The 18,837-nt window shown below is 41.0% G+C and overlaps 1 protein-coding gene across 19 annotated transcripts in view; it reads right to left on the reverse strand.

Moving 5' to 3' along the window:
- Positions 1 to 18,837, reverse strand: part of PRELID2 (PRELI domain containing 2) — an 856,521-nt gene that overhangs the window by 794,342 nt on the left and 43,342 nt on the right. For all 19 annotated transcript variants that reach the window (XM_064366453.1, XM_064366452.1, XM_064366460.1 and 16 more), the window contains one exon: positions 13,536 to 13,641. In XM_064366453.1, coding sequence (XP_064222523.1) covers positions 13,536 to 13,641 — 106 coding nt within the window. The remainder of the gene's footprint in view (positions 1 to 13,535; positions 13,642 to 18,837) is intronic.

The raw sequence follows: 18,837 nt of genomic DNA on the forward strand, positions 1-18,837 counted from the left end.
TTTATTCTTTTGAATGACAGTTTTATTTGTTCTTTTCCTCTATCTTGGAATTACTGAATTTTGAAATGTTTACTGTTTTTTAGAGTTGTGACTGCCCGTGTATGTGTGTACCCTGAACAGTTAGTTCACAGATACAGAATTGAGCACCTCAGAGCAATTGGTCCAAGGTAGCACATAGAAAAGGGCATGGTGGCTCACACCTGTAATTCCAGCATTTTGGGAGGCCAAGGTGGGCAGACCATTTGAGACCATAGGTCTGAGACCAACTTGGCCAACATGGTAAAACCTGGTCTTTACTAAAAATGCAAAAAAAATAGCTGGGCATGGTTGTCCAGCCTGTAGTCTCAGCTACTAGGGAGACTGAGGCACAAGAATTGTTTGAACCCAAAAGGCGAGGTTGTGGTGAGCCAAAAAGAAAAGAAAAGGAAAGAAGAAGGGAAGGGAGGGCAGGAGAAGTGGGAGAAGGGAGGGCAGGGCAGGGGACTGGAGGGGAGAGGAGGGGGACTAAGGTCAAACTAGTTAATGGCAAAATAATTAACTTTCAGTAGTCTTCAAAGTAGATATCAGAAGACAAGACCTAACAATTTTATTTTCTTCTCAACGATTTTATGAAGTGAAATTAACCTAATTTCTTAATGACAAATGGAAGTTCTAAGAGGTTAAGTCCTTCATTCAAGTTATACAGCAAGAATATGGATGATATCCAGTGCCAAATTTACAGAATTCTCTTGGGAGAAAATTTGGCAATAAGCATGAAAGGTCCTAGCTCAGAAAGCAAGAAGGTATGTACACAAACATTTATACAGCATTTATATCCAAAAATTTATTCCAATATTATTCATAATAGTGAAGATAAATAGAAACCAACAATAACAGCTATTATGCCAATGGAATATTATGCAGGCACCAAAAATCGTGTTTTCAAGAAATATGTAATGATACAGAAAAAAATGTTTATAATGTGTCCACAAATGAAACAGTGGACTAAATAATCCCAACTTTGTTTTTAAAAAGAAAAAAAAAATACATATACATATATATGCAAACATGAACAGATACATAAAAAGATCTACATTAAAATGTTAAATGTGAATACAAAATGTTAAATGTGTATTAGAATTATGAATAAATATCTTAACTGTAATTAAAAATTGATATTTAATTTTTATAATCCAAGAAAATGATAAAAATATATCATTTTTAAAAGAAACACCATAAACTTGCCCTATACCACTGTATATCTAAAATTTTTGTATTTAAAAGGCTATTACCTATAAAAATATACTTCTTGGCAGAGAACATCTCTGAAAGCTAACAATTATTGAGGTTTTACTATGTTCCAGGCATGTTTCACACATGTAACCTTACTTAATCCTTTAAAAATTCTGTAAAACAGGGTTTATGATCATTTCATTCTAGAGAGAGAAAGTTAGGGGTCTGAGAGAGAAAGTGTGACTTGTGAAAAGTGAGAAAACCTGATCAAGGGCCAAGAAACTTTTCTCTAAAGCTTCATATTCAATCCCTAAGTTAAACATACAGACAAAATCTGTTTCACACTGAATAATCTTTCTAAAGGCACAACATATTATGCTTTTAGTTCAGAAGTTGATATTTGGCATATAATTGTTAAGATGTCTATAATTTGCTTTAAAATACTTCAGAGCATGATGTATACTATGATAGTATGAGTGTTAGTTCAAGTTATACACCAGATATAGCCAGATGCCCTAAGGCAGGCCTCACATGCCAGAGGTTGTCTGTGAACATTCTAATCAGCAACCTCACTCTCCAGAAACTTCAGTTAGACATCAAAGGCTTTGATAATTTGCACAAGGAATGTTAAAATTGCAAATTTTCACTGGTAAAAGTAGTGGCTTATTAACTAGCATAATGGATATTAGAAATGGACTGTCATTAACCCAATGAATGGAACTTAAGATATGTGGATTAGCTCAAAATTCTCAACGCACACCTATCCTTGTGCCATTAGGGTTTAAGTCTCTATCTAGCAAGCCCTTCGCTCTCCAACTTTAGGGATGGCACCCACAGTTTATAACTAAATGGTCCCAAGGCCAGCCACTACATCAGAAGATTCTGGTTGCCTGATGCTCTCTGTAAAATAGCTGAATCTCACCTTTGGAATATTGTCTGGTCTGCCTTCAGTGAGCTGTTCATGCAATTCATGGTCAGAGCACCCAAAAGGATGAAGACTTAAACTTACGGAACAGGTAAACTATTTTGTGCCTACTTATAAATAAATGACTAATAAATGTCACAATATATGTCTCACAGAAATTTCCATAGACCGTTAGTGAAGTTTCAGGGATGCAGCTGATCCTCAGCAACCTCTAATTATCATCAATATCCAGTATATATCGAAAAGAACTGAACACTTCTGCCTACAACTCAGCATACGGATTGGATAAGGTCATTGTGGCAGGCAGCTTCCGATGTGGCTCCTAGTGACCTGTGCCTCCTGGTATTTATGCCCTTGTGTAATCTTCTTTTTAGTGTGGGCTGTGACTTTCTTCTAATGAACAGAATACAGAAAATAAAGGAATGTCACTTCAGTGTTATTAAAAACTGTGATATTTCACCCTGGTAGCACTCTCTTGCTCTCATACTGCCACATTCTGAGATGCTCTACAGAGAGGCCCACGTAGCAAGGAAACAAGGGAGGCCAGCTGAATCCTATCAGCAACCATATGAGTTTGGAAATGAAGCTTCCCTATTGAGTCTTCAGATGAATTTGCAGCCCAGCTAAAATCTTGATTACATCCTTGTGAGACCCTGAAACAGATCCAACTAAGCTGTGCCTAAATTCCTGATCTACAGAAACAAAGGTAATACATATATGTTGTTTTAAGCTGCAAAGTTGTGGCAATTTGTCACACAGCAATAAATAACTAATACAATTAGTTTACAAAAATAATGCTACCAAATGTCTCAAGGTTTTTCAAATGCCCACTTGGACTACATTTGTAGTATCTGCATTCTTTTCTTGAGTCCCAGGACATTATCTCCAACTATTAAAATGGATTTTCATAAGGCTAAAATAACAAGCATACACCACAAGGAAACAGGATATTCTGATTTCTTTAGTTGTAGTATGTCTAGGCCAGACCTTCTTCAAAGCAATGTTCAAATTGTTTGACTTGCCCACATTGTTTCAGTGACAAATATTTCACACACTGTTGAATTCAATCTCTCTCTGATTCAGCCTCCTGATCAACACAATAAGAATAATGATGGAACTAATAATGGGGCCTTGCCAGGAGAGTGGCTGAAATAACAAATTATTTCATCACACATTGAAAATGTATTTCACAAACTTAAAAAAAAAAACACATCCATGCGATTGCATAATGAGAGCTCTGCATTTCCACAGCATTTGTAGTACTCTCTAAACACTCAGACAAACTGGGCTAAAAAAAGAATGCTTGCATAACAAAACTGTTATCACCCATATTATCTCCTAAGCCTCCCCCGAGAAGCAAAATGTGGAATTTGTAAGCAACTACATGGGGGTTCACCAAAACATTCTTTTGATATGGGCTTGGAAATTTTTGGTTCGAAATTTTTTTTGGAGTGGGGAGCTAGCAATTTTTTACTTCAATTTGGAGGGGTAGAGACAAAAGTTCCCTAAATAGTATGCCCAAAATAGTATATGGCATGCTTTCTCAACAGGCCAATATTGAAAAGATGCAACAATTTGTTTGGGAGGCTGAAAAATGCCTTTTTTTTTTTTTGACAAAGGGTCTCACTGTCGCCCAGGCTGGAGTGCAGTGGCACCATCACAGTTCACTGCAGCCTTTATCTCCCGGGCTCAAGCAGATTCTCTCACCTCAGCCTCCAGAGCAGCTGGGATTACAGGTAGGCATCACCATGCCCAGCTAATTGTTTCGGTTTTCTGTAGAGATGAGATCTCCCTATTTTGTCTATGCTGGTCTCAAAGTCCTGAGCTCAAGTGATCCTCCCGCCTCAGCCTCCCAAAGTGCTGGGATTCCAGGCATGAGCCACCACACCCAGCTATCTTCACTTTTTATGTATAAATTAAACATAATACAGTACACAAACAAATAATCAGTGTATCTGTGGCCTTAAAATTTCATGATGAGAAGAGCAATTAGGGGGAAATTGCCAAAAGGCTACTGAAAGGAGTGATAATGAAAAAAGGGTTGAGAAACACTGACCTAAGGAAAGCCCTCCCAAAGTGGTGAGCACCTGCAGAGCATCCGTGATGTCTCTGTTTCCTTCTCTTTGGATCCCTGAGGTCTGAGATCATGACTTGACTCGGGCCTGGGTGTCTTCCAGCTCTGCTTCACACAGTGGTTGGGCCATTTCCCAAGGCTGCAGAAATGTATATGAAGCCTTTCATGTGTTCCAGATTTCCACCAACCACTGTTTTCCTTCAGAACTTTATCTCCTTGATCTGCTTTCTGAATGTACTTACTTATCTCATGGCATGTTAAAAACTAACTACATATTTTAGCATGACTTGAGATAAGCAAATACTTGTCTTCAGCATGTTTTTGGCACTTTCAGCATACTATCCTCTATTGGCCACTGTGGGTCAAAATTGTCCAACAGCACATGAAATCAAAGCTGAGAGGGATGAAAGCAGAGTAAAGAGATGAGTGAATGCCTCTCAGATTGAGGAACACACTGTATGGCACACTCACCAATGCTCACTGACCAAGAGCATATACATGTATATATATAGTACTCACTCTTCTGTATAAAATTGAGAAAAATTCACAGAAATGGTACACCCCATTGCTGTCATGCACATAGACAACTATCTCAAAAGAAGTGGCCCACTCTCACCACTTCTACTTAATATAGTACTGGGAGTTTTTCTAGCGCAATTAGGCAAGAGAAAGAAATAAAAGGCATCCACGTAGAAAAGGAAGAAGTAAAATCATCTCTGTTTGCTGAAAACATGGTCTTGTATATAAAACCCTACAGACTCCACCAAAATATTGTTTGGACTGATAAATGAATTCAGTTAAGATGTAGGTACAAAAATCAACTTACAAAAATCAGTGTCATTTCTATACACTAACAGACTAGCTGACAAAAATCAAGAAATCAGTCTCATTTATAGCAGTTACCAAAAAAAAAAAAAAACCTCAGGAATAAATTTAACCAAGGTGGTAAAAGATCTCTACACTGAAAAATATAAAACATTGACAAAACTGAAGACACAAACAGAAAGATAGTTTGAAAGAATATTGTTAACTTATCCATAATACCCAAAGCAATCTACAGATTCAATGCAATTTCTATCAATACTCCAATAACATTTTCCACAAAAATACAATAAATAATTCTAAAATTCACATGGAACCACAAAAGTCCTCAAATAACCAAAGTAATCTTGAGTAAAAAGAACAAAGCTGGAAGCATCACATTACCTCATTTCAAAATATACTACAAACCTATAGTAATCAAAACAGCACAATACTGGCATAAAAACAGACACACTGAATAATGGAACAGAATAGAGAGCCCAGAAATGAACCTGCACATTTACAGTCAATTGATTTTCACTAAAGGTGCCAAAAACACACAATAGGGAAAAACCAGTGTCTTCAATAAATGGTGCTAGGAATACTGAATATCCACAAAAAAATAATAAAATTGGACCTGTATCTCACACCATATACAAAAATCAACTCAAAATGAGCTAAAGACTTAAACATAAAAACTGAAACTATAAAAATACTAGAAGGAAATAAAAGGGAAAAAAATCCATGACATTGGTCTGGGCAATGATTTTTTGGATTTGACCCCAAAAAGCACAGGGAACAAAAGGAAAACTGACAAATAAGATTTGCATTCAACTAAATAGCTTATGCACAGCAAAGAAAACAATTAATGAAGACATATCCTGCAAACTGAAAGAAAATACCTACAAATCATACATCTGATAAGGGATTAATATTCAGAATATACCAGGGATTCAAACAACTCAATAGCGAGAAAACAACCCATTAAGAAATGGACAAAGAACCTGATAGCTATTTCCCAATAGAAAACATACAAATGGCCAACAGGTATACATATTAAAAAAAAAAAAAAAAGCTGAACCATCACCAATCATTAGGGAAATGTAAATTAAAACCACAATGGGATCACCTCATACTTGTTACAATGGCTGTTATCAAAAAGATGAAAGAAGCCGGCATGGTGGCTCACCCCTGTAATCCCAACACTCTGGGAGGCCGAGGCGGGTGGATCATGAGGTCAAGAGATCGAGACCATCCTGGTCAACATGGTGTAACCCCGTCTCTACTAAAAATACAAAAAATTAGCTGGACATGATGGCGCGTGCCTGTAATCCCAGCTACTCAGGAGGCTGAGGCAGGAGAATTGCCTGAACCCAGGAGGCAGAGGTTGTGGTGAGCTGAGATCGCGCCATTGCACTCCAGCCTGGGTTACAAGAGCGAAACTGTCTCAAAAAAAAAAAAAAAAAAGATGAAAGATAAAAAGTATTGGCAAGAATGTGGAGAAAAGGATACCCTTGTACACTGTTGGTGGAAATGTAAATTAGTATAGCCATTATAGAAAACTATATAAAAGTTCCTCAAAAAACTAAAAATAGACCTACCATATGATCCAGCAATCCCACTTCTGGGTATATACCCAAAGAATTTAGAATCAGTATGTCAAAGACACAGCTGCACTATCATGTTTACTGCAGCATTATTCACAATAGCCAAAAAATGGAATCAACCTAAGTGTCTATCAACAGATAAATGGCTAAAGAAAATATAATAAATATACACAATGGAGTACTAGTCAGCCTTAAAAAGAAGCAAGCTCTGTCATTTGTGACAACATGGATAAACCTGGAGAACATTATGCTAACTAAAATAATCAAGGCACAGAAGGACAAATACCTCATATGTAAAATCTAAAAAAGTTAAATTCATAGAAGTAGAGCATAGAATGGTGGTTATCAGAGGCTGCTGAGAGAGAAAGTGAAGATGTTGTCCAAAAGGCATAAAGTTTTGGTTAGACAAGAGGAATAAGTTTTTTGAGATCTACTGTGTAGCATGTTGAATACAGTTAATAAACATATATTATAAATTTCAAAATTATGAAGAGTAAACTCCAAATGATCTCACCACAAAAAATGTTAAATATGTGAGGTGATGGATATTTTAATAAGTTTGAATTAATCATTACACATTGTGTGTGTGTGTATATATATATACACACACACACAATGTGTTTAGATACATATATATATGTTTATATATATTTCTCTCTAAACATGTACCCCATAAATATATATAATTATAATTTGTCAATTAAAAATATTAACATTAAAAAAAAACTTTTAAATAGGTCCTCAAAATATTAAATACATAATTAATCCAGCAATTTCATTTCTAAGTGTATATATATATATACATATACCCAAAAGAATTGAAAGCAGGGACTCAAACAGATATTTACATACCCATGTTTATAGCAGTATTATTCACAATAGCCAAAAGGCAGAAGCAACCCAAGAATCCGCCAATGGATGATGTCTGTTTTCACACTGCTAATAAAGACATATCTGAGACTGGGTAATTTATAAAGGCAAGAGGCTTAATTGATTCACAGTTCCACATGTCTGGGGAGGCCTCACAATCATGGCAGAAGGTGAATGAGAAGCAAGACATGTCTCACATGGAGGCAGGCAAGAGAGCTTGTGCAGGGTAACTGTCATTTATAAAACCATCAGATCTCATGAGACTTATTCACTACCACGAGAACAGTATGGGGAAAGCATCCCCCATGATTCAATTATCTACACTTGTCCCTGACCTTGACACATGGGGATTATTACAATTCAAGGTAAGATTTGGGTGGCAACACAGCCAAACCATATCAGATTACTAGACAAACAAAATCTGATATATACAAACAGTGAAATATTATTCAGCCTCCAAAAAAAGGTAATTCTGACTCATGCTACAATACAGATGAACATTGAAAACATATGCTAAGTAAAATAATGCCAGTCCAAAAAAGATAAATACTATATGATTTTACTTATATGACATAACTAAACTAGCCAAGTTCATAGAGACAAAAAGTATAATGGTGGTTGCCAAGGGCTGGGAGGTGAATGGGATGGGAAGTTATTAACGCTAACAAGCTCTTGTTTGGGAAGAGGAACAAAGTTCTGGAGATGGATGATGGTGACAGCTGCATAGCAATGTGAATATACTTAATGCCACTGAACTGAACACTTAAAAATTGTTAAAATGGTAATTTTTATGCTATGTGTATTTTGCCACAAGAAAAAATAAACTTTTAATATTATTTTTTAATACAAAGATATTTTCAAAGCAAATAACACAATACATCTGCAGTAAATAGAAAAGCAGAAAAGGATGTCATTACAGTAAAAATGGGAGAAATGTCGGATAACACACTCTTAACCTGCATGGCACTGTGGAATTTAGGCCAGCTGTAGGGTGGACAACAGATGCTGGCGCCTCTGAACAGCAGAGAGGATAGTCACTTGCCCCTCAAAAGCTGTTTCAAGTAGCATGGCCCCATTCCTCTGCCCCATTCCAAGTTCCTCCCTGTAACTGAGCTCCCTACTCTTGCATTCCTCCATCGTTACTTTGCACCACATTGCCTCACTCTGGTTATATCAAGCACACACAGCTTGCCCCACGCAGGTGGCTTAAGTGCATAGATCATGGATGTAGCACTGTGCTGCAGTGATCAAGAGCACTCTGGGGTCAGACAGGCTTAGGTTCAAATCCCAGGTTCACCACTTAATGATTCTGTAACCTTGAGAAAACGGCTTTGCCACTTAGGACCTCAGTTTTCCTAGGCATCAAATGAGAATAACAATTCCTATCTCATTATGTTGTCCAGAAAATCAGATAAGGTAATGCATGCCAAGGACAGTGCTTGGCATCTACCAAGCTCTTGCAAGCACTAGCTGTTATTTTAATATGCTTCTCAGCACTGATCATAGTGCTGGCACTGAACACCAAGAAAGGCTCAATAAATTTTCTGCATCAGCAGATGTTTATTCATTGTCTGTCCTGCTTTCCGCCCTGAGCTAGATGTCCCAGAAGTAAAGCTGCTTAAGGCACAATCTCTATCTTGTGAATTATGTCTTAATTCTTACTTGTGTCTCCAGCATTCGGCCCAATTCCTGGCACATAGGTGACAACCAAAAAGTGCTGGTGGAAGTGAACTTAAAATCTAATTGTCTAAATGTGTTTACATGAGTTTGAAGAGGAGAAAAAATATATATAACCATAAAAAGAAAATAAAGTATGTGACAGTAACTTTTTTTAATTCTTGAAAACTAAAACGTATTTTTTGTATTTGACCTGTGTTTACCAACTTAAAGAAAGCTATGTAACTTAGTTTTCACACGTATCTGTGGGAACATTAAAACCTCCATTTTGCAGACAATTAGAATAGGGAGGGCCAAAGTGACTTGTGCTGGGTCACAAAGATGAGGAGAGCAAGTCCAGTGGGCTCTAAGTTCAGAACCACTCCTGTTTCAGGGACACATCTCTCAACTTGACTGCCAAAAGGAAATCCCGGTTCTTCTGCCCATAGATTTCCACTCCAGGAGGAAGGAGGATCTGAATGGTGTGTGAAAAGTTGGCATTTGTGACACAAAGGCTCCCAAATTCCAAGTTACCTCCCTTTAAGAGTGATGAAGGAAGAAGAAAAAAGCAATTGAGCCAGTCCTCAGAGGCACAGAATACACATGACCTCAGCTTGGGAATCCCTAGCTAAAGTCAGCTTTTAATTTACAAACATAAAAATATAAAGTTTGTAAGTACCTTGTTTTGATTTTTCTGGAAAATATAGATATCAGATCCCATCATTACCACTACTAAAAAGACTCAGGGATAAGTCCTAAAGTGAAAATAAAGTCACCTAAAACACTCTCATGGTGACTTCCACAGACACTATTTATGCAGGCTCAGCTGTGAAGGTTTATCAGAAGTCAGGCCAATACCGGAAAACACAACCACTTGGATAAAAGAAAAAAGACACTTAAGCATAAATGGCTCCTAAAATCAAAAAGCTAATTAAATGTGGCCTCTTCAAAAAGAAAAAGTAAAGTCAGAAAAGGCAAAAGCTAGCAGGAAAAATATATTCTTACTTCTGAGCATAATAAAAAAGAAAAAGGGATCACTTTAAGAAGTTGAAGTCACCTGATTATTTCCAGCTAATATTCATCAGAAACCAACTGTGAACCTCCCTGTGCATCTGACTTCCTTTCTACTCATTCCCACAGGAATAGACTGAACACTGTCCAAGGTACTACAGTTTGGGAAGAGGGAATAAGGATTAAAATGAATAAAACCACCTCTCTGCCATCAAGGAAAATAGAATCAACTGTGGGATCACGCCAGAAATTTGGGGGAGTATATATCCCCCTGCAACCCTTTTCCCTGAGAAGTGGTCCCCAACCCTGGTCCATGTGGTCATGGCACAGGATGAGCCATAACTGGACAACCTGACTTCTAGCTTCCTGGTGGTGCCTGACCTATGGGAGGCCAACGAGAGTCCCTCCCAAAGAATTAATAAAGAAAACAAATAAACCATTTTATTATTAGTGAGAATTCTATTAATATATAATATGTACACTTGACAGTGGAGGCCCATGTCCCATTATATAGCCTGGGGAGCAGAGAAAATCAGACTACACAGAAAGAGTAGAATAAAACAGACACATAGTCTTACAGACAAGAGCTGAAGAAGGAATACTACTTGGGTTCCTAGCAGTGTTCAGCTCCCAGTGGAGACCTTTCTGAAGCCTGCCAGCCTCACCACCCTTGTACCCTTAAAATGAGCTAGCCTGAAGTGGTTTCTGTTACTCACAACCAAATAGTCCTAATAAATCCAAAGGGAGTAAGACCACAACACAAATTCATCTAATGAACAAACGTATTACTGAAGTTAGTGATGCTAGGTAAGCAAGGATTTCACTTCATTCATCTGAGCGCTGCACAATAAAGTGGCAAGAGGAAACTGTTAATGAAAAAAAGATGGGGATGTGAGTTCAGACTCCACCCTTTGCTAGTTCTGTGACCTTGAAGAAACACATTTAGCCTTGGGAGGCTGAGGCGGGTGGATCATCTGAGGTCGGGAATTCGAGACCAGCCTGACCAACATGGAAAAACCCTATCTCTACTAAAAACACAAAATTAGCCAGGCATGGTGGCGAAAGCCTGTAATCCCAGCTACTAGGGAGGCTGAAGCAGGAGAATTGCTTGAACCCGGGAGGCAGAGGTTGCAGTGAGCCAAGATCATGTCATTGCACTCCAGCCTGGGCAACTAGAGCGAAATTCCATCTCAAAAAAAAAAAAAGAAAAGAAAAGAAACACATTTAGTCTACACTTAGCACAGTGCCTAGTGCAAAGCAGGTGCTCAATATATATTTGTAAAAAAAGGGAGGAAGGAAGGAAAGCAGTTACCACATATCAGGTATACTTATCTTTTAAGTCAAGTCATTTCTCATTAATAAAATGGGAATAAAAATTTCACTTTATGCATCTCACAGGATCAGAACATACATAACCTGTGCGATTAAAAGTCATTATTAGAGGCCGGGCACGGTGGCTCACACCTCTAATTCTAGCACTTTGGAAGGCCAAGGAGGGCAGATCACCTGACATGAGGAGTTCAAGATTAGCCTGGCCAACATGGTGAAACCCTGTCTCTACTACAAATACAAAAATTAGCCAGGTGTAGTGGTGCATGCCTGTAATCCCAGCTACCTGGGAGACTGAGGCAGGAGAATCACTGGAACCCAGGAGGCAGAGGCTGTAGTAAGCCGAGACTGCACCACTGCACTCCAGTCTGGGTGACAGAGCAAGACTCTTTCTCAAAAAAAAAACAGTCATTATTAGATTCATCAGATTAATCAATGAGTCAAATACAGACCCACTTCCGTTAATGAAATAATTTTATCTGAAGTAGGGGTTAGGAAACTATACCCTACAAACCAAATCCAGCCCACCACCTGTTTTTATATGACCTACAAGAATGGTTTTTATAAATGAACATTTGCAATCAATTTGATGATAGGGAACACTAACTTTGAACCCTACTTCAGCTAAATGTTATACCTCCCCCCAAAAAAAATCCCATACTTCTAGTTAATATACCTATATTGCAAAAAATTATATTCAATTTATTATTACTATTATCATACAGAGTTTACAGGATGCACAAGAAGTAAACTCAGTAAGAAACATGGCAATGAAATTACTTTTCTCATCAGTTCCACTATTTTTAAAGTGCAATGCTGTAGAACATGGGAGTTTTTACAAATGCATAAATTGCAATATAACAGAAAAATCTGCAATAATATCTGAATGAGTGAAGGTGACATCAGCTCTTCTGGAAGTTCAACTACTCCCTTCAAGTCCAGGTTTAAAGAGGCTGGATCAGTCTGAATATGTGCCAGGAACCACCTCAACTGGAGCAAAAACATGTCATCAATCTCGACAGTATGTCTATGGTATACAAAACAGTACTGAATATTCATTCACTGCCCTCAGCCTCCCAGATGAATGCCTCCTAGTACAGGTTCATCCTTAAACCTAGACTTGCAAAACTGAAAACAATGGTCCATTACCCAGAAGTCTCTGAGAGTCATAACAATAGCTCTTTAGACCAGTGGTTAACTCTATCCCACAAAACAAAATGAGGTCACTTATACCAAAGTCCTGAGTAAAATCTGGAAATAAGTGAGTATAATTATCATCACAATTAATAACAATAATAAAACACTTTGGAGCAACCGCTCTATACTCAGCACTGCAATAAGCACATAAAGATGTGTAAGAAATGGGTTTTTCCATAAAGATGTTTTTAAAATAATGCTATTAAGGCAAGAATATAGAAGATATAAATGTCATAACGAATACCATAGAAGACAGATTAAAATGGAACAGCTCTACTTAAAATAGGGTGCACAGGACCTTAGAACACCAATGTGACTTCTGAATCACTTTGATGGAGGCCTAAGCTCCCTTGAGAACAGAGTTTGAAAACTACAAGAATGGACAATTGGGGTCTCTACACGTTCCTCATTTATAATATTAGGACAATAGTAATAGCTCCTTCAAAGGTTTGTGAGGATTAAATGAGATAATAAATATAAATTCTTTTAGCAGTCAGTAGTGCATAGTAAGTGCCCAATAAATATTAACTATCATTATCTTTTTTATTAAATAGTTGTCACCATACTATACATTATTATTCATTCTGATTATTTCTTTTAATTAGATTGTAAGTATGCTCCAAATTTTCACATACTCTTCATTAGCATATTTTCAATTTAATGAGCCATAAATTGCACTTTAGTTTTACTTTGATTTGGATTTATGTAATAATTTTGAGGGTAATTATTTTTGCATATATTTATTAACTATGTGTTTCTCATTACGTCTGTTTATGAGTCTTATTCAATAACCCTATTGGAACTCTCACTGTTTTTTAAAATTAATATTGGTTCAAAGCAGAAATAAGGTTACCTTCTGGGCACCCTGTCTTAAGAATGTGCTGGCAAAAGTTTCTAGAATGCAGTTGAGAAATCCAGCTCCTGTGATTGAAATTCTGCCTCTTTGAATGAACTCTGTCCTGCAAAGAAAAAAACACTAAAAATCAAAAAACACATTTTTGATGTCATTCTATGGCTGGATACGTAAACTACAGACATTTCTTGCTGCATAATTACCACTTACAATCAATACAAAATAATATCCATAATTATTCAATAACTGCGTGTTATAAGAAGTTTTGTTAAAAGTAATTTATACTTTATATAATATTCACAACAGTCTTATTCAAATTAAAGAATATTCATTTCATGCTGCAAAATCTCTTTTTATAATTGAGTCTGAGGTAATTATCAATGATATGACCTTAGGTAAATTATTTAGACTCTCTCTAACTTGGTTTCCTCACATGTAAAATGGGAACAACCATAGTACCTTTTTTTTACAACTACTCTTGCAAGTAAATGAGTTATCACACATCACAGGAATATGAAGAGTTCCTGACATGTAAGTATTTATTAAATGTTAGCTACTATTACTAAAGAAAGTCAGATAGAGACAAGACTGGACCAGGAACCTGGAATGACTTTTGCATTCCTCGACTGGAGAAGGGGGTGAGACAGAAGAGATATGTCACCATCTCTACCAATTTTAATTACCAAAATTATATCAATATTAATTGTCTTCATTTTGTAAAATGGAGATCTACATTACACTTAAAAGTGATATACGATAAGTAAGATGGCCTAATAGAAAGTCCCAAGCCCTCATTACACCCAGAGACAATGACTTAAGAACAATATATAAACCAAATTGCCTTTGGGAGAACTCCCTCAAGAAGTAGCACCATCCCAGGTGAGTGCAAAGCCAACAAGAGCCACATCAAAGCAGATAAGAAAGTTTGTTGCTTTTACCCATGATAGCTGCCTCCCACCCAGCATCATGTAACACAATCAAGGAAAAACTCCCAACTTCTGGCTTCCTCCTCAGGAGGGACAGAAAAGTGCTAACTGTGCATCCAACATTCTGTCTTTAAGAGAGGCATGACTCAGAGTGCTAAAAGAAATGGCAATATACTCTCAAAACCAAGCATGGTGGCTTGTTACACTAAAGAGCCTGCAAGTACCTCAGACAGCCACCAAGGGTTACAAAAGATCATGGGTGTAAGGCTGGTTGCGTCGCCGGGAGCTCGTGCACACCCCCCACTTCCCTTGCTGGGAGCTCGGATGCTCCCCCCTCCCTCGCGGAGACCTTGAACACTTCCCTTTCCCTTGCGGGAGCTCGCACGTACACCTCCCTCCCTCACGGGGAGATCGGACACACCCCCTTCCCTCGTGGGGAGCTCGGACACACATCCTTCCCTTGCTGGGAGCTCGGACACACACCCCCCCCCCCACCCCGGGAGCCCGGGAAAAAAATCCCTGCCAGGACCTACCTGATAGCATTTTGTCCAATCCAGGCCCCACTCCCTACCATTTTGTCCTATCTCGGCCCCACTTCCTGCCTACCATTTTGTCCCATCAGGGCCCCACTCCCTGCCTACCATTTTGTCCCATCTGGGCCCCACTCTCCGCCATTTTGTCCCATCCGGGCCCCACTCCCCACCATTTTGTCCCATCCAGGCCCCACTCACCTTGAGCACAACCAATCAAACGCCTCCACTCCCTATAAAACCCCATGTCTGAGAGGAGTCTGCGCAACTTCTCTGGCCCCTCCTGTCAGACCGCAGAACCTCACCTGGGAGCCTAAATAAATTCCTTCGCATCAGATCTTCTTGTGCTGGCCTCAGTTTCTTTCCTTTTAAACTCAGCAAGAACAGACCTTACATATGGTGCCGAAACCCGGGAGTTGTAAGACCCCTCCTGGGGGAAACTGACTCCTCCACACAAAGCCGGACCGGGGAGCTGCCTTTTCACCACAAGGTAAGACTTCCGTTGCCCCCCACCCCACTAGCTGTTCTCGGGATCCCTGTCCAAAACCACTGCAGCATCAGGGATTCCTGTTGGGTATCCGGGACTCGAGTCCGGGACTCCAGCCATGGGTCCGGGACTCCGGCTGCCTGCCGTCGAGTCTAGGACTCTGGCTTAGGACCTGAGTGTAAGAGGAGACGTCCCTACACACTTGTCCTCTCCCCGTGAGGGGTTTTTTAGGGTCAGGAATTCGAGGGAGATGTCTCCACTTTCCTGAACCCTCACCAGCGACTGAGGTGTGGGTATTCAGAAGCCCCGTTCAAACTGCCCTGCTTCACAGCAGAGCCAACCGCCCCCCCCCCCGGCTTATACCAAATTCTCTATTTTAAACTAGCCCATTAGCATAAAAGGCTCCCGTTAACTTAAGAAACTGTATTTTTGGTTTCTTTTTCTGTTTCTCCTTTTTTTTTCTCTTTTCTTCTCTCTCTCCCTCTCAAAATGGCGGCCGTACCTCACCCTTAAGATGGTGGCCGCTTCCTGCTCTTAGCTCTCTCTTTCTCTCCCATCTAAGATGGCGGCTGTGCCTCGCCCTTAAGATTGTGGCCACTTTACACTTTTAATTCTATCCTTCTCTCTCTCTCTTTCTAATTCTGATGCAAGTGAGTGAGTGAGTTTATGTGTAGTCCCACGGCCTAACAGCTACGGGGCTTGTGTGGGCCTCAACCCGCGGTTCCATGGGGACGTGGCCGGGAAGGCATCAGACTGGTCTCCCATCTGGGGGGCACCCACCCTTTGTCCGTCAGTCTTGTATGTGGTACTGTCTTTGTTGTAACTTTTAATTTTGCCATGTGGCAGATAGTCCTAACCCTTTTTGTTTTCCTCATTATCTTCATTGCATATGTGGTGCTGTGTTTATTGTACCCTCTAATTTACCCATGTGGCAGATAGCCCTAGCCCTGTCTCTTTTTGTTTTCTTCCTGATAATAATCATTGTAACCATGCAGGCTTTCTGGTATCTTCATTCCCGCCCCACCCTCTGTTCCTCTTGCACCACCGCCCAGGTGCTCCCAGCCAAAGAAACCTCCTCTTCGCCCTTAGCCCCTCCACCCTCCTTCTCTTCCTTTTCCGACCCCGACGCGCCTAAGGAACTCTCCTCTCCACTTGCCCGACCCAATAATCCTCCGCCCTATGACAAACCTCAACCCCCTTCAGCTCCATCACCTCTTAATTCCAACCTGGCCTCTCCTATTAGTCCACACAGCCGCTCACGCTGTGCTCCTAATGACGAAAACTCCCTCCTTTGCCCCCTCTGTGAGGTGGCCAGAGTAAAGAGCATTGTCCAAGTGCACGTTCCCTTCTCCCCCTACAATATATCCATCCTCACCCCAAATGAGCACAACAGGGTTTTTACAGCAGCCCGAGCTCTTGTAGCAGCCCTGAGGCCAGCAGTCCACCGAACATCCGGTAGGGGAGGTCCATCGAAACCCTTCCAAAATGTTTTAAGGGCCCTGCCCGGGTCCTGTTATAGATGTGGTCAAGAAGGACATTGGGCCCGGGAGTGCCCCTGTCCTCAACCACCCCCTGGACCTTGCCCAAATTGCAAATGAACTAGACACTGGAAGGTTGATTGCCTGTCCCGGAAAAAAGGCCCACTCCCCGCACCTCTATGTGGGGAGCAGGCTGGTCTGCAGGAGGCAGTCCCTTCATCTAAATTTCTCGGCCTTCTGGACAACTGATGCAGCCCGGACTCGAGGACCCCCATCACCCTTGCCAAGCCCAGGGTAACGCTGCAGGTAGCGGGTAAGTCCATTTCCCTCTTAGTGGATATGGGAGCTAACTATTCTTTCCTTCTCAGGGCCTAGCATACCTTCCCAGGTCTCAGTCCTTCTTTACCATTCCTCTACACTCTGAGTCTTACTTTCTCTTTAAAAATCCTTCAGTCAGCCTTCATCCCACTTCTCTACTCAACTCAGTTACTTTGTTTCCTCTTCCATCCCATTCCCCCTCTCCAGCCCATTCCTGTCCTAAACTAATGGATACATCTGTTAATACCATGGGAGGGCCTGTCTAATCTTCCTCTCTGTAGCCCAGACTTCACCTTTTCACCTCCAAGAGAATACTTTTGGTATAATGGGACCCTAACCAAGGTTATAAGTGTCTCTCTCCCCTCCCACTGTGTGCCCGTTACTCTATAGACTTGCAGTTAGAGATATACAATCAAGCTGAGCTCCTATCTCTCCTTAGGCTTCCCTCTGCTCCCCAGCTGGACTCGGGAGTGGTGCCCTAGTGTACAGTGTCACTTCAGTCGCCCAACTGGAAGACAAGCTCCATGTGGCCATTGAAGCGTCAGCCACCTCTCTGGCCTCTCTCCAGCGACAAATCACGTCACTGGCCCAGGTTCCTACAAGCCCGTATGTGAGAAATTGGACGAGTGGCTGTTTACCAAATGCTGCTTCATCCCTTCGTCTGATTCTCAGTCGAGGCACCAGCCAACTGACCAGTCCCCCTTATTCCACCCCTATTCAGCAGGAAGTAGTCAGGAAGAGCGGCGCCCTCTATCTATCATCAAAAGGTTGGAATGTAAAGCTGGTTGCGTCGCCGGGAGCTCGCGCACACACCCCCATTCCCTTGCCGGGAGCTCAGACTCTCCCCTCTCCCTCGCAGAGAGCTTGGACACACCCTCTTCCCTAGCGGGAGCTCGCGCACACACCTCCCTCCCTCGCGGGGAGCTCGGACACACCCCCTTCCCTCTCCAGGAGCTCAGACACACACCCCTCCCTCACGGGGAGCTCGGACACACCCTCATCCCTCACGGAGAGCTTGGACACACCCCCCTCCCTTGCAGGGAGCTCGGACACACCCCCCCTCCCTCACGGGGAGCTCGGACACACATCCTTCCCTTGCTGGGAGCTCAGACACACACCCCCCGGGAGCCCGGGAAAAAAAGCCCTGCCAGGACCTACCTGATAGCATTTTGTCCAATCCAGGCCCCACTCCCTACCATTTTGTCCTATCTCGGCCCCACTTCCTGCCTACCATTTTGTCCTATCTGGGCCCCACTCCCTGCCTACCATTTTGTCCTATCTAGGCCCCACTCCCTGCCATTTTGTACCATCCAGGCCCCACTCCCCACCATTTTGTCCCATCCAGGCCCCACTCACCTTGAGCACAACCAATCAAATGCCTCCACTCCCTATAAAACCCCACGTCTGAGAGGAGTCCGCACGACTTCTCCGGCCCCTCCTGTTGGACCGCAGAACCTCACCCGGGAGCCTAAATAAATTCCTTCGCATCAGATCTTCTTGTGCTGGCCTCAGTTTCTTTCCTTTTAAACTTGGCGAGAACAGACCTTACAATGGGCTCTTGAA

The sequence above is a fragment of the Aotus nancymaae genome, unplaced genomic scaffold, assembly GCF_030222135.1.
Source record: "Aotus nancymaae isolate 86718 unplaced genomic scaffold, 86718_ANA_hifiasm-v0.15.2.pri h1tg000064l_1, whole genome shotgun sequence".
Classification (NCBI taxonomy): Eukaryota; Metazoa; Chordata; class Mammalia; order Primates; family Aotidae; genus Aotus; species Aotus nancymaae.